The sequence below is a fragment of the Mytilus californianus genome, unplaced genomic scaffold, assembly GCF_021869535.1.
Source record: "Mytilus californianus isolate M0D057914Y unplaced genomic scaffold, xbMytCali1.0.p SCAF_12, whole genome shotgun sequence".
Taxonomy (NCBI): domain Eukaryota; kingdom Metazoa; phylum Mollusca; class Bivalvia; order Mytilida; family Mytilidae; genus Mytilus; species Mytilus californianus.
Window position 1 is genome coordinate 22,323,241 of NW_026262604.1, and position 13,600 is coordinate 22,336,840.

At 31.5% G+C, this 13,600-nt stretch overlaps 1 protein-coding gene across 9 annotated transcripts in view; it reads right to left on the reverse strand.

Moving 5' to 3' along the window:
- Positions 1 to 13,600, reverse strand: part of LOC127721559 (atrial natriuretic peptide receptor 1-like) — a 227,239-nt gene that overhangs the window by 33,176 nt on the left and 180,463 nt on the right. For 6 of the 9 annotated variants that reach the window (XM_052228327.1, XM_052228322.1, XM_052228321.1 and 3 more), the window contains exons 8-9: positions 10,902 to 11,028; positions 9,070 to 9,096 (exon numbers count right to left, since the gene is read on the reverse strand). In XM_052228327.1, the coding sequence (XP_052084287.1) occupies positions 9,070 to 9,096; positions 10,902 to 11,028 (154 nt within the window). Of the gene's footprint in view, positions 1 to 1,583; positions 2,669 to 7,929; positions 8,217 to 9,069; positions 9,097 to 10,901; positions 11,029 to 13,600 lie in introns of those variants that run through there. The other 3 variants (XM_052228323.1, XM_052228330.1, XM_052228329.1) reach the window with 2 other exon arrangements.

Below are 13,600 nucleotides of genomic sequence, written 5' to 3' on the forward strand. Positions count from 1 at the left end.
ACAATGCTCTGATTTGAAAACATCAATTGAATATAAGGTTCATTGTTGAGTCTCAAAAAGTTATAAACCTATTTTCCTGAGAGATTTTTTCTGTGAATAAAGTGTCAGAGAAGAATTTCTTGAACACAAACTTACAAGTTAAAGGAACTAATGAAAATATGAACATTATATATAAGGGAAAACCAAAAAAAAAATAAAATGCTATTCTGTTCCTTATTGAAACTTTTTCCAATGTGAACATTGTCGTCGAAGCTGTTTCAAGTAAACTTAACATTATACAATGCAACACATATCAATGTATTGAACAGGAGTAATACAACGAGTGTCACGTGTAGATCATATAACCCTTCCGAAGATCAAAATGCTATAACAAAAGCTTTGAATATTCAAACAAAAACACTAACTGCACTTGGAATGTTTACATGGATTGTCTCTTTATGAAACATTAATTATTTATGATATTTTATAGTATATGCAATCCTGGTCCTTAAACAATTGATTTACCCAACAAATTCGGTGATTTGTTTTATCGTTTGTGAGGGATGAAGAAAACGAACCAATGCCCTAAATAACAGTGAAAATTCACAGTGAAAGTACATTGTACATAGTAGGAATTAAAAATGAACGTGTTGCCCAAAAATGTTTGAGCAAGAAGAATTTAACGGCTCAACACGTCTACATAGTAAAATTTTAGCCCACTTATTTATAATTCGAAATATAACAAACGACACACAAAATATCAAATGGTTAAATTTTGCGGGAATTATCCTTCAAATGATAGAATTTTACTAAGCAGCTCATCAACCTAAACAAATTGCTTCAATTTTCTGCCAATCAAAAATAATTCTCGGAAGTTGAGCGCTCATGCGGCATTTTACGAAACATTCATTCACCAATATATTCGTAACTTTCACGAAGTATACAATAAACACATTGTTATTTCGACCAAAAAGTATATTAACTACCTTAGTTTATTGAAAACATCTAAATTTGTAAACTGTTATTTGCTATACAATTGTATTGCAATACTCAATTTCATTGATTTTGGTAATAGACAACTTCCGAAATCCTAAATCCGTCGGTAACAAAACCCCAATACATAAAATACCTTTCAGATCTTGTCATGAGTAACAAATTAAAATCAACAACTTATTGTCATCCATTTTTCAGTTTTTATGTTTTAAATTGCATTGCTGGTAGATTTGATATTTCCGTTTGTTTACAATGACAGTTGGCTAAAAATGAACAACATACGCAGCTTATCCATTCTAACATACACATAGCATGTCTATCAATTGATGTTTGTATTAAATATGTACATACATTTACAACATAAGCGATAAACACCCTAAATGAACATGGATATGCTGCCAAATGTTTATGAGCAAAAATAACCCTAAAAACCAAAAACAAATCCCCACGCAAACATATTGAATATAATGTAAATATGGCTGATGCAAATCTTCAAATGACTAAAATAAATAATATATATATATCATTATTATGGTTGATATTAATAAAAAAAAGCAACAAGTTAACAATAACGATATACATGTATATTTCACTATATATGTTTACTTGTCACAAGTATTGAATAAAAATCTATCTAACGTGTATGCGTAGCGAAAATATGGGATGCGGTAGTATCGAAATGAAATTTGAGTTTTAAGCATATTCCTTTTTACAATGCACCTTTCCGTGATGGTCTGGGTGCCTACCCATTTTTTACTTCCCAACTAATATTAAATAAACCATTTAATTGATTTCTAAATTATCAGATTCAATTTCTATTTTAACAGCGTATAAATTTATATAAAATATTTAAAAATAAATATATATACACAATATATGTACATTGTCGGAAAATATAATTTTATTTGCAATTTAGTTTAAATCCAAATAGGTGTCTTTGATTTTTTTTTTTTAAATCGGCATAGTTTAAACGCGGATCGTTGAGGGAACCTAGACGAACTCTACGCAAAAAGAAATAATCACAATACGGTTTGCTCAATAAGGAAGCAGGAAACAGGAGACTTTATTTGTACAAGTACAAGTGCAAATAAAGCACAAACTTATTTGTGTACCTTTTACTTGTACAATAGTTAGCTGATTGCAGGAGAAATGAATATGTAAGTGTTCACTTAAAGGGTTGACCTATATTAAAGAAAACATGACATAAATTAGCAATGCGTATGCAAAAGTCATATTCGTCAATAGGTGTTTTTGCGTTTAAAGCATTCATGTGAAATACAAGTAAAATGATCTGCGTTTCTTTTAAAAGCAAAAAAATATTAGAGTGAAAATGGTTGAAACACACGTACTAGTGATTAGAGTTATGTCCCTTAATCTAGGTCTATATCAACTCAATATCTTATTAATCAATAATGACACAATATAAAAAGGAATTCCTTTGTTTGTTTTTTCTGAAATCATTCATCTGTCTGAAGTCGTTTTTTATGTCTGGATTTCCAGCGGCATCATCTCTGCTAGAGTGGTTGTTGTACAACTTCCTCTTGAAGTTGATGATACTTCTATGACCTCATCCGGAAACTTCATATGAATGGCACGTGACACACAAGACGGTATCGACATCCTACTTTCTTTCTTCAACTTTTGACCTCTATGCATCCAGCAAAGGAACTGTCTAGTCGCCATCAATCGAAGTTTGCTGGAAAGAATATATAACCGAGCTGAAAAAACTAAAGGCGCATTTTAAATAAACAACACATATTTAATTTGCTGTTCCCAAATCGATAGTAAGTTGTCAGTTAGGCAATATTTCAAAAGGCGTACATCAAATGTTCTAAACTTTCATAAATTTACCAATTTCATGACGTTATTTTCTTTTTGGGTACGAAATATAAAATTACCCATTGTCCTTTTGATTTGAAACGCCGAATTGTTGAATATCACGAAAATAGATGAGTATTAAAGATATCTTAAAAATCTGTTGAACAAGAGTTAAGGTCTGTAATCAAAAGGAAGGTGAAAGATATATATAATGCCAATGAATCACTCTTATAGAAGCAATGTCTGGTGTTTACAATATGATAAACAAAAAATAGATATACTATGCAATTGGTAAATGTGCTAAAATTTAAGTTTATTTGAGCCATTTATGGACAGTAATAAAAAAAAGGATGATCATGATGAATTTTTCAATATGATAATGCACTTCGACAAATTTAATTTTTACAGCTTTTGAATGGGTTCGTGTTGATCAGTCATTAATTTTGTATGTTGTGTTTTGTGTACTATTGTTTGTTTCTTCGTATTTTATTTTTTTTTTTGCCATGGCGTTGTCAGTTTATTTTCGACTTATGACTTTGAATATCCCTTTGGTAACTTTCGCCTCTCTCTCAAAACACCAATGAAGCATATAATTTTTACTTCAATTCTAACAATACAACTTGTTTTTCGTTTACAATAAAAACGCAAATTGTCAAAACACTAGTAGAGAAAACGATATTTTAATAAAACATGAGATTGATTAAGAGAGGTGAATGATACCAAAGGGAACTCGTTCGTCGAAGACAAACTGACAACACAATGTCGAAAAACAAAGTCTACAAAACACAGCATAAAAGACTAGACTAAACAACAAGAATCCCACCGAAAAACTGCAGCAGTAATAAATAGAACGGAATTCAGATGATATCAATGAAAAAATCAAAAATCATTATTAGACGTATAGCTGCATAAAGAAAAAAGACGAAACAACAAGCAACAATCCAGATAACAAGATTGAAAAATATGTACCAGGTACCAGAATTAAAATCTGATGCTGTCAAAAAGAAAACATTATTTGTTGAAGCAATGGCTCCGTTGTTGGCCAGCATAGTGCATCCAATATGAAAAGTATTTCAATGTCCTTTTCGAAAGAGACGATAGACAAAAAGATAGAACAAAATTGCCTAAAAATGAAGAATACAGAAATGAAGCTTTCCTCCTTTTACACCACAGACTCCAATTAATCATTGAGGAAAACGTATACTAGAGATTGAAAGCTGTCAGAGTTGAAGGAGAAAGATTGAGAATAAAATGGGAAGGGTTGACATCTAACAAGACGCAGGAACTGGTTACTGGTTTTCCTACGTCAAACTTTCATTTTTGTTATAATTTAAAGAGTATGGTGTTGATTGCAGATCTTTGGATCATTGATAATTTCTTTACACTAAAAAGTCTTATTCACAATTTAAAAGACGATATTAAGTTTGACACTGTCTGTTATTGAAGACAATATATTAACCCCCTGAGGTTTTTTGATTTATTTTGTTGCTGAGTTGCTGTCTCATTGAAGTATAATAAAAATTCAAATAAACATTTAAAATCAATGGTTCACATTATTGAGACAGCAAACAACATTTAACAATAAGAAGGCAATATATATTCTTTTCAATAAATAACAAGCTATATATTGTCCAGAATCTATTAAGGTTCGGTAGAAATTAAACAGAAGCAATCAAAGATATACTATCCAAGCTCTACGCCGTGCCACTTTTCCAAACAATATAACCTAAATCTTCTGTCTTGTTTTTTTCCTCTTCTTTGATTCCATTCATTTGAATCTGAACGAGAAGAAAAGTTCTGCAGTTTCCACAGAGACCATTTAATTGTCCAAGATAAATGGCATTATGTTATCGCCTTATGGTAAGTCTTCCTATTTAACACTGATTAATTGACAATAGATAACCTTCCTGTTTGCTGACTACTTTACAATAGTATCGGTAATGAGAAGTAACCGAAAGAGGAATAAAAAAACGTCACTTGACGTTATAAACGGCTAACCATAATCTTCACGATTTTTTTTTATCTGAAATAATTCTGAAAGAAGACGTGTCATGATACATGAACAATATATTGACAACGTCCTTCCATTTGATTGAAATCTGTGTTTACTTACAGTTGGGACAACTGATAAAGATGCTAATAAATACACAAATTACACTACCAACATATATTTTGGGAGATTCGACCAACTGCCTACACACAAAGTAACATCTATGAAGAGGAATAAGTACCTTTACTACTTTTTTTTAGCAAGACAATGACAAAATCCAATAACTACCCTAAACATTCAACAAACCTTTATATCAATGAACCTGGCTTATCTGATTATAGATCAACAAATAGCAACCGAAACTATTTGTGTCTGAAATTAATGGAAAACAAAATCGGTATGCTTAATAGTCCTAAGGCCATTTATTTGATCGGTCTTTAAGGATGTACTTAGGTGAGGTTATGGAATAAGTGTCAAATGTTCGGACTCCTCAGTGTTTTTCCATACGATACAAGGTAAAATATTTTGCCCCACAACACCTATTTATCTTTTAACATAAGACTTAATAGCTCATAAATGGTCATTTGACAAAATTTAAGCAGATTCTTGATTTTCTTTCTTTTGATTTGAGACCAAAATAATACCAATGCAAATATAAGGTAAAAGTACGAGTCAGTCTTTTACCGCCATATTTTATAAATCAAATATCTCGAAAAGGAGCTCCATGACCTATCAATATTTTTAGCTTATTTTTATCCTTAACTAATACTCTTCCAGCTTAAAGTATCAATTTTGAATTCTTGATTTATTTAATTTTATCTTAGATCACCTAAGTACATCCTTAAAGACAATAAATAGCAATAAATAATAAATAATATTCAATCTCATGAACAAATTTGAGGAACATCTATTGTGGATAATTCATTCCTGTTCAGATATAGTGCTTGTGGTGCTTTAGATCAGGCTATTAAGGTTATTTTCAGAATTTACAGTTCCAATTTGTTTTACCTTTACTTAATATGACTGTTGTTATACATTCGTTTGATGTGTTTGAGCTTTTGATTTTGCCATTTGATTAGGGACTTTCCGTTTTGAATTTTCCTCGAAGTTCGGTATTTTTGTGATTTTTCATTTTAATAGTAAAAACTGACTTGCCTGATAAATTATTAAACAAAACTAGATTGACTGAAAATGTCTGAATACAACTGAACTTGCTGTCAGGCATATACCTGAATAACACTTACAAATCAATCTAAACAGATTTAAGATGTTTAGGTTCCCGTTTAACAAAATGTCAAATCAAGTGGCCGTTTCAGACTCAAATTCATTTAATGGTGACTTGAAGCAAACTGTCGATACACAGTAAAGACAGGATATCAACAGCAATGGCGAAAGATGTGTACACAAATGAAACAGATAGCAAAATATACTTCCAATAAATGACACTGGATTTCAGTCTGTTAACATTTAGCTATTGAAGGACAATAAAAGAAGCCATGTTTTCATATTTGTATTGTTTATATGTATATGAACAACAGAGGTTTTTAAACAAATGATGTGAAAGCAAAAGGTATTAAGCTCTATAATGCCGACTTTATTACATAACAAATAGGAAATCCCCATAACCACAACACATAATGTTTGTCATTTCACTATTATGCTTTCATATGACTTAATTCATTTAATCCATAATCTCCATTTTTTTTGTATTATGCAATTTTGATAATAACTTATTTTTCATCCATTTCTGTCAGATGGTTAATTTCAAATAGAAGGATTTATTTCTTTTGTCAAAGGTTGAATTTGTATTACTAGTACTGTTATTGTATTACTAGTACTGTTATTGTCATATTTTTGTGTTTCTAATGCAATTCAGTTCTTTTTGTTCAATAAAGTTTTAAAAGTTAAATTGTCTACATATGACTTGAGATATTACTCTATATAAATTACTCTAAATATCAGCACAATAATGTTAAATCTGCAAATTTGCGGAAGCAAATTTTTGTTCTTCGATCGCCGGGATTCGAACTCATGCTATTAAGATATCGAGACAACACCGCCTGCATATATAATATATATATATATGTGTATATATAATGCTTTATGTGTTACATCTGTCTCGTTTAACACGTGCTTACACATTTCTGTTTAAGAATCATCTGACAGAAATGGATACAAATAAAATCAGAAATACAAATATACAAGATCTAAAAATATCTTTAGCACATTTGTATTGAATTGCGTAGTATGTAATTTAAAAAAGAACCTTTTATTTGTTTTGTTTTGTTTTACAAATGAACAAAACACACAATTATAGAGTGTTTTTTACTAAAATATTTGCAAACACCAGACATATAACTTTTATATCAATCATAAAGTAAAAATAATCGAAAGCTGCATTATCTTAATATTTTTCTAGTCACCAGTAAGACTGAACACGTTTTTTGAAATTGATTCAGAAATGCTCTTTCAATCTCGATTTAATTCATTGAATCATGTTTTAAATGTAGTGTTACATATTCACACCATAATTGACCAAAAAACATATATTTTTTCTACCTAAAATCTAAACTATTTGTAAGTGCATCATTTCTTTAAAATTCAATTTCAGTAAAAGGAGAAGTCAAAAGTCCGCAAAATCGTTTATGCGAGTGATAGGTTTAGCTAGCTATAAAACCAGGTTTAATCCACCATTTTCTACACAAGAAAATGTCTGTACTATGTCAGGAATATGACAGTTGTTATCAATTCGTTTGATGTGTTTGATCTTTTGATTTTGCCATTTGCTTATGGACTTTCCGTTTAGAATTTTCCTCGGAGTTCGTTATTTTTGTTATTTTAATTTTTATATCCAAAGGTTATTTATTGTTTCAGTATAGACTCATTTCCCCAATTTTTTTCTTTTAAAGATTTACATCATAGGCTTAACAGATGACTCTACGCATAAAGTAGCATCTATGAAACCGAAGAAAAGTGTTAGAATATCAATGGTTGTGTGTTTCTCTCGGTCAATTTATTCATATCGTCAACAAATCACATCTGTACCTATTGATATTTCGGGAAACCTAGTTTTTATAGTACCAAATTGTGTTATGTGTCCCTATTTGCAATAGAGCAGTTGATATGATATATAAATTCCATATACTCACCAAGCGCTGAGATCTAGTGGCGCTCCTCCTCTTTGTCTACGAACTAGCATCACGTGAATGAAAACTGCCAATAGAACTTCTTTGTTAAGTACAACATTTCGGAAATCATCGGTTGTTGTAATACAATTGGTTCCATCATCAAATATGCCAAAAAGTTCCAATTGTCGACAGCAGACCCTACGACGTCTGTCGCTTTCCTCACACTGGCCACACTTGCACCATGATTGGTCAACCGTATCCGACCTCTCAATCAGAACACGTCCTTCTGCGCATGCCTCACCATTGGTCTGTGGAGTAAAGATTTCCTCCGTCGTATTTTAGTGAAAGTTCATGATACAAAGAAGCCATTTAGATAAATTCAATTTTTTTTTCACGATGGGGAAATTGATTACCATGCGTTTGTTTCAATTAGGTATTTCGACATAACTTCAGACATGCAGATAGGTTGCATAATTAACTAATCTGTAAGAAAACCTTATAATAAACTATAAATTGCTATACTGAACCATCAACCTAACAAGGAGTAGTGTTAGTACGGTTTTTAATTTCCTTTAGTTGTTAGTTGGGTGTTAGTATGTTTAAAGTTCAAACTATTGTCACCTACGTATAAAACAATGATAATGAGGTATTTACTTCCTCGTGCGACACCACGTATATAAATGCCATTGAAAATTTATACTGAATTAAAGATCAACACACCTCGTTATGATTTTTGTAATTTATTCTAAAGGTAAGCGTTGAAACCAGTAAAACCAAACAATGGAAAGTATTTTAATCTTGCCATGAGAAAGAGTGAATATGAGTACAATATGTCTTATGTTGACCTTTAATCAGACGATGAAATTTTCAATGGTAACTATATTCCATGTACCTTTTTCAAATTTCTACAAGACTGTTAGATAATAAAGGTATTCCTTTATTTCTCTATATGCAACCTAATACAAAGAATCAGTTAAAATTTGAAATGGTAAGAGGGTGTACTTATTTAGGAGGGAAAACTCTGTTATTGGTTATAATCTATTTTGGAGGGACTGTATTGAGGATCAGTATTGATGGGTGTTTTATAAATTCGGAAATACACAAAGTGCAAAAAGAAGAGAGTAACATATAACTTGAATAAGAGCAGCTCAATACAATTACCTCAGTTGATGAGCGTTTATGAGTATCCTATGTCAAAACAAAATGTTAAAAGTTTTACACATATATGCAACAGTGACGTTTAAATTGTATGTTTGAACATAATTTATCTTTTATGAAATTTCATCTTACTAGCATGATTTTAAAAAATCAACTTTGCTTAATTTCTTCAAAAAAGCTATCAAATTTTAATTGATGAAAATCTGATCAAAATAGTTTATATTCCACATCTCATGTGGATTCTGTCATTTCAAATCGTTCAGGTGTGAATAGGCTCTTAATTTGCCTTTTCAGAATCTAATGCATTATGGGTTATATTTACAAAAGAGTACACAAAAAACGTAGAAATTGGTTTAAAACATCATATTGCTATTCCTTCATCATAAGATCTAAGTAGATAAGCTATGAGTATTTAAGTCAAAATATCTACAAAATTTAATTTGACAAAAATTGGACTGTCTATGGTTGGTAAGATGAAATGACAGAATCCACATGATTCGTATTGTATAAAAAAAATTACAAGGTGTAAGTACATGTTTTAGGTAGAGATATTTTACACAATTTCTTCGAGAAAAATGATAATGACAAAGATTAAGTTATTAGTATTATAAGAAATTTCATTATCATTAATATGAAAGACAAATAGATATAAGAAGGTGTGGTATGAGTGCCAATGAGACAACTCTCCATCCAAGTCACAATTTGTAAAAGTAAACCATTATAGGTCAAAGTACGGCCTTCAACACGGAGCCTTGGCTCACACCGAACACCATCTATAAAGGGCCCCAAAATGACTAATGTAAAAGCATGTTATCTGTTATATTGTTTTCATAATTAAGCAAGCCAATTTATAGACATTTTATGACAGACCAAGACGAAAAAGACATTTAATTAAACGTCCTGAAATAGGAGAATTCATTGCTAAACAATATATCTAAAGCTTCCTAAAAGGAATGGACAACGCCTCAGTGAAAGTTCTGTATGGTTGACACTGCTTATAATAATTATTTATGATTTTTTTTGGTTTGATATAAAGAAAGTTTTATGAATTATACCAATCCATTCAGAGAATGACGAAGTCAACGACTGTTCTTGCAGCGCTTGGTTCGTTTTCTTTGATCAGGATTACAGCGCCAAACGTGTACAAATACTTTTGGAGCATTATAACTAAGAATTGTCAAAAGGGAAAGGACAAAGTCCTCTGTGGTAAAAAGTACGTAAAGGAATGAGCAAAGTCTTCAACACTTACCATTACTTAAAGGAATTTGCAAAGTCTTCAACAGTTACAATTTCCAAAAGGAATGGGCAAAGCTCTCTATGGTAAAAGTTGCTTAAAGGAAAAGGGAATTGGGTAGAGTAAAACAGACCACATACGCTCTGACTTTTTCGGGGGCAAAATGTTTGTAATACTAGTACATCATGATTATTTAATAAGAATTATCAGCCAGGAGGACCTCACCCTCTGTGATTCACCGAACAGCTGTAGTTAAGGACTTTTTAAGTTTATTTATTTCATTATATTTTGAAGTCTTGTTGATAGGTGTTACGTTACTTATATTCACTGTATTACCGTTTAGGTTCAAAGTCTCTTCAATTATGTATACCATCAACCTTTTAAAGGAGAAAGTGCATTTTCGATTAAGGTCTTTAACTAAAACAGAAATCTAGAGATGGCCTCGAGATATGAAACTGGAAAATGATTAGATATACAACGTCAGTTTAAGGTTAACCCAACATAACGCCTTAGACGCTTAGATAAAGTACAAGTTTTTAATTCGGATTGATCTCGTGATTTCTTTTAATACGTAATTTCCTCAACAGATGGAGTTACTCACCCTGGTAAGACTGAGCGTACTTCCTTGACGACGGAGTTTTTTGTCGTTTTCCATCGTGCCAAACATTATATCTTCCCATTTGACTCTCCAATTCATTTCAGCCAACTCTGCTTCTAATTTGATATGTCTGAAATTAAATGGAAATAAAGGGTCAATATTCATGAGAAAAAAAGAAAGGATGTAATGATAAAATGAAAGTTAAAGCAAAAGAGAATTCGAAAAGTAGCTACCAAGTCCTTAGGGGCAAATCTAAAAAACCTACAACAATATGCTACTGAATTGATCAAAATTTCGCATGGAGTATTAATAGTTATCAAAGGTACCAGGATTATAATTTAATACGCCAGACGCGCGTTTCGTCTACACAAGACTCATCAGTGACGCTCAGATCAAAATAGTTATAAAGCCAAACAAGTACAAAGTTGAAGAGCATTGAGGACCCAAAATTCCAAAAAAATTGTGCCAAATACGGCTAAGGTAATCAATTCCAGGGATAAGAAAATCCTTAGTTTTTTTTCGAAAAATTTAAAGTTTTGTCAACAGGAATTTTATTAAAATGACCATATAATTGATATTCATGTCAACACCGAAGTGCTGACTACTGGGCTGGTGATACCCTCGGGGACGAAACGTCCACCAGCAGTGGCATCGACCCAGTGGTGTAAATAGTTATCAAAGGTACCAGGATTATAATTTAATACGCCAGACGCGCGTTTCGTCTACACAAGATTGTCATAAATGTAACATTTTAACACTATAGTACAACGACACTAATGAGGTGCTGGGTGGGGTTAAGACAAAGCGAATAATGGGCCAAAATATGTAAAATAGAGAAATTTGGGCCAACCCAAAAAAGAATAGAAAATAACGAAGTGCTGAAAGGTAAAGAATAGAGAAAAATGGTCTACAATATTCAGGATTACAGGAAAGAAGACCCAAAAGGAGACCCTCACTTATGAAATCATACAGAGAATGTTAAGAAATTTGGGTTCAAACATTGTAATGGTCACGTGTTAACCAGTTTAATCTAACTGGTGCACAATTTTCATCCTTGGTTCCAATTGTAGCTATTTTCCGAAATGCAGTTTATCCATTCCTAGTAGATAACAAACATCTCTTCAATTTGATCGGTGCCCAACTTCTCGTAAATTGAAGACAAATAAAATGGTACATCATCAAATTAAATAGCTGCAAAAAACTGAAGTGTAACAGTTTTAAAACCAAACTTTACAAAAACAATTGCTTTTCATTTCATGTTTGTTTTTTTATTATTATGCAAATTCCGTTTTTACACAAAAAAAACTGCTCTAACAAAACAATAAGGAAGACATCTGAAATCCGCACTGATAGGTTTGTCGATCACCATCACAAATTGGTTGACCGATACGATATGTCTGTGTCTCAACTCACTTGCGACTAATCCCTTATTTTAGCGATTTTATCCAAAACCCCATTGTGTGATATCTAAACTGAATGTGGATTCACGTTTCGGGTTATGCATACATAGCAGGAGACGCTTTACCTGTCGACGCAACAGGTTTCGCTCCTTTTGGAAATTAAATTATTCTCTCATTTTTTGTTTGTTACCTTGATTTTTCTTCTTAAGGATGTTCGCTACTCTGTTTCAAAATAACAAGCTTTTTCAAAGACTGTTATAAATTGATAGTATATAAATAAAGAAACTAAAAAAGCAGAAAAAAATGAAGGGTCCGTGTGCTTGTTTTCGAGATATAAGCCATTGGCGGGAAATAATTCTCTCTAGATTTTTCATACATTTAACATTGGCACCTTTTTTCTTTCATAAACCATGAAAAAATAACAAGGATTTTATAAGATTTTCAAAGATGACACTATGAACTATATGTAATTAAATTTTGAAAAGAAAAGTAGGGATTTGCGGGCAAAAATTTTTAATGGCACTACATGGATAAAACTAGAGGATTCCGAATATCTGACAAAAAGTCAAAAACAAGAGTAGCAAACATCCTTAATCGGTTTTTGTGATTTTACTTCTCATTTATCATCGGTAAACTACTGGTGAGTTATTAAGCAATACTTTAACAATGAGAAAACATTCCCTGTTTGTGCTTCCTATTAGGATTTCCTTGATAAACAGGTGTTGTTTTCACTGAAGCTATTGAACAAAGGGTTTTTAACGGTGAAATTGAAGTCAATTGCCCGAAAAGTTTACGGACGCCATAAAGATTTTTCATATATTGTTATCACATGATCCTGTCTTTATTCATTTTGTCGATGTCACAATTCCGTATTCGTTTGATCGGAAACTACATTCTCGAATGCGATTTCTCATCGAATTTTGACACGTATTGCTCTTTTTTTAATAACATACTTTTAATGGTTTTTTCTAAACGCAGTACGATTGTTCTGATTTTTAAGTACATTTTGATTTCCAAGTGTTGCCATTTGGTATAGTACATTGTAAATTGGATATTTCCTACCATTTTAGACTATTTTCAAGACAGACATTTTAAAACTAATATTCTGAAATAAAATGTCATAATCAAATTGTTCACAATTCAATATCAAAAATCTTTTAAGAAATATAAAAAACTAAATTATATTTCATCATTTTAGGTAGCTTTAAGCTGTTTTTGATTAGTCTGGCGATAAAAGCAACCTTCTATGAAATATTGAAATGTCAGTCAGTAAAGGTTTGTCAAATATTAGTTTTGTAGCTA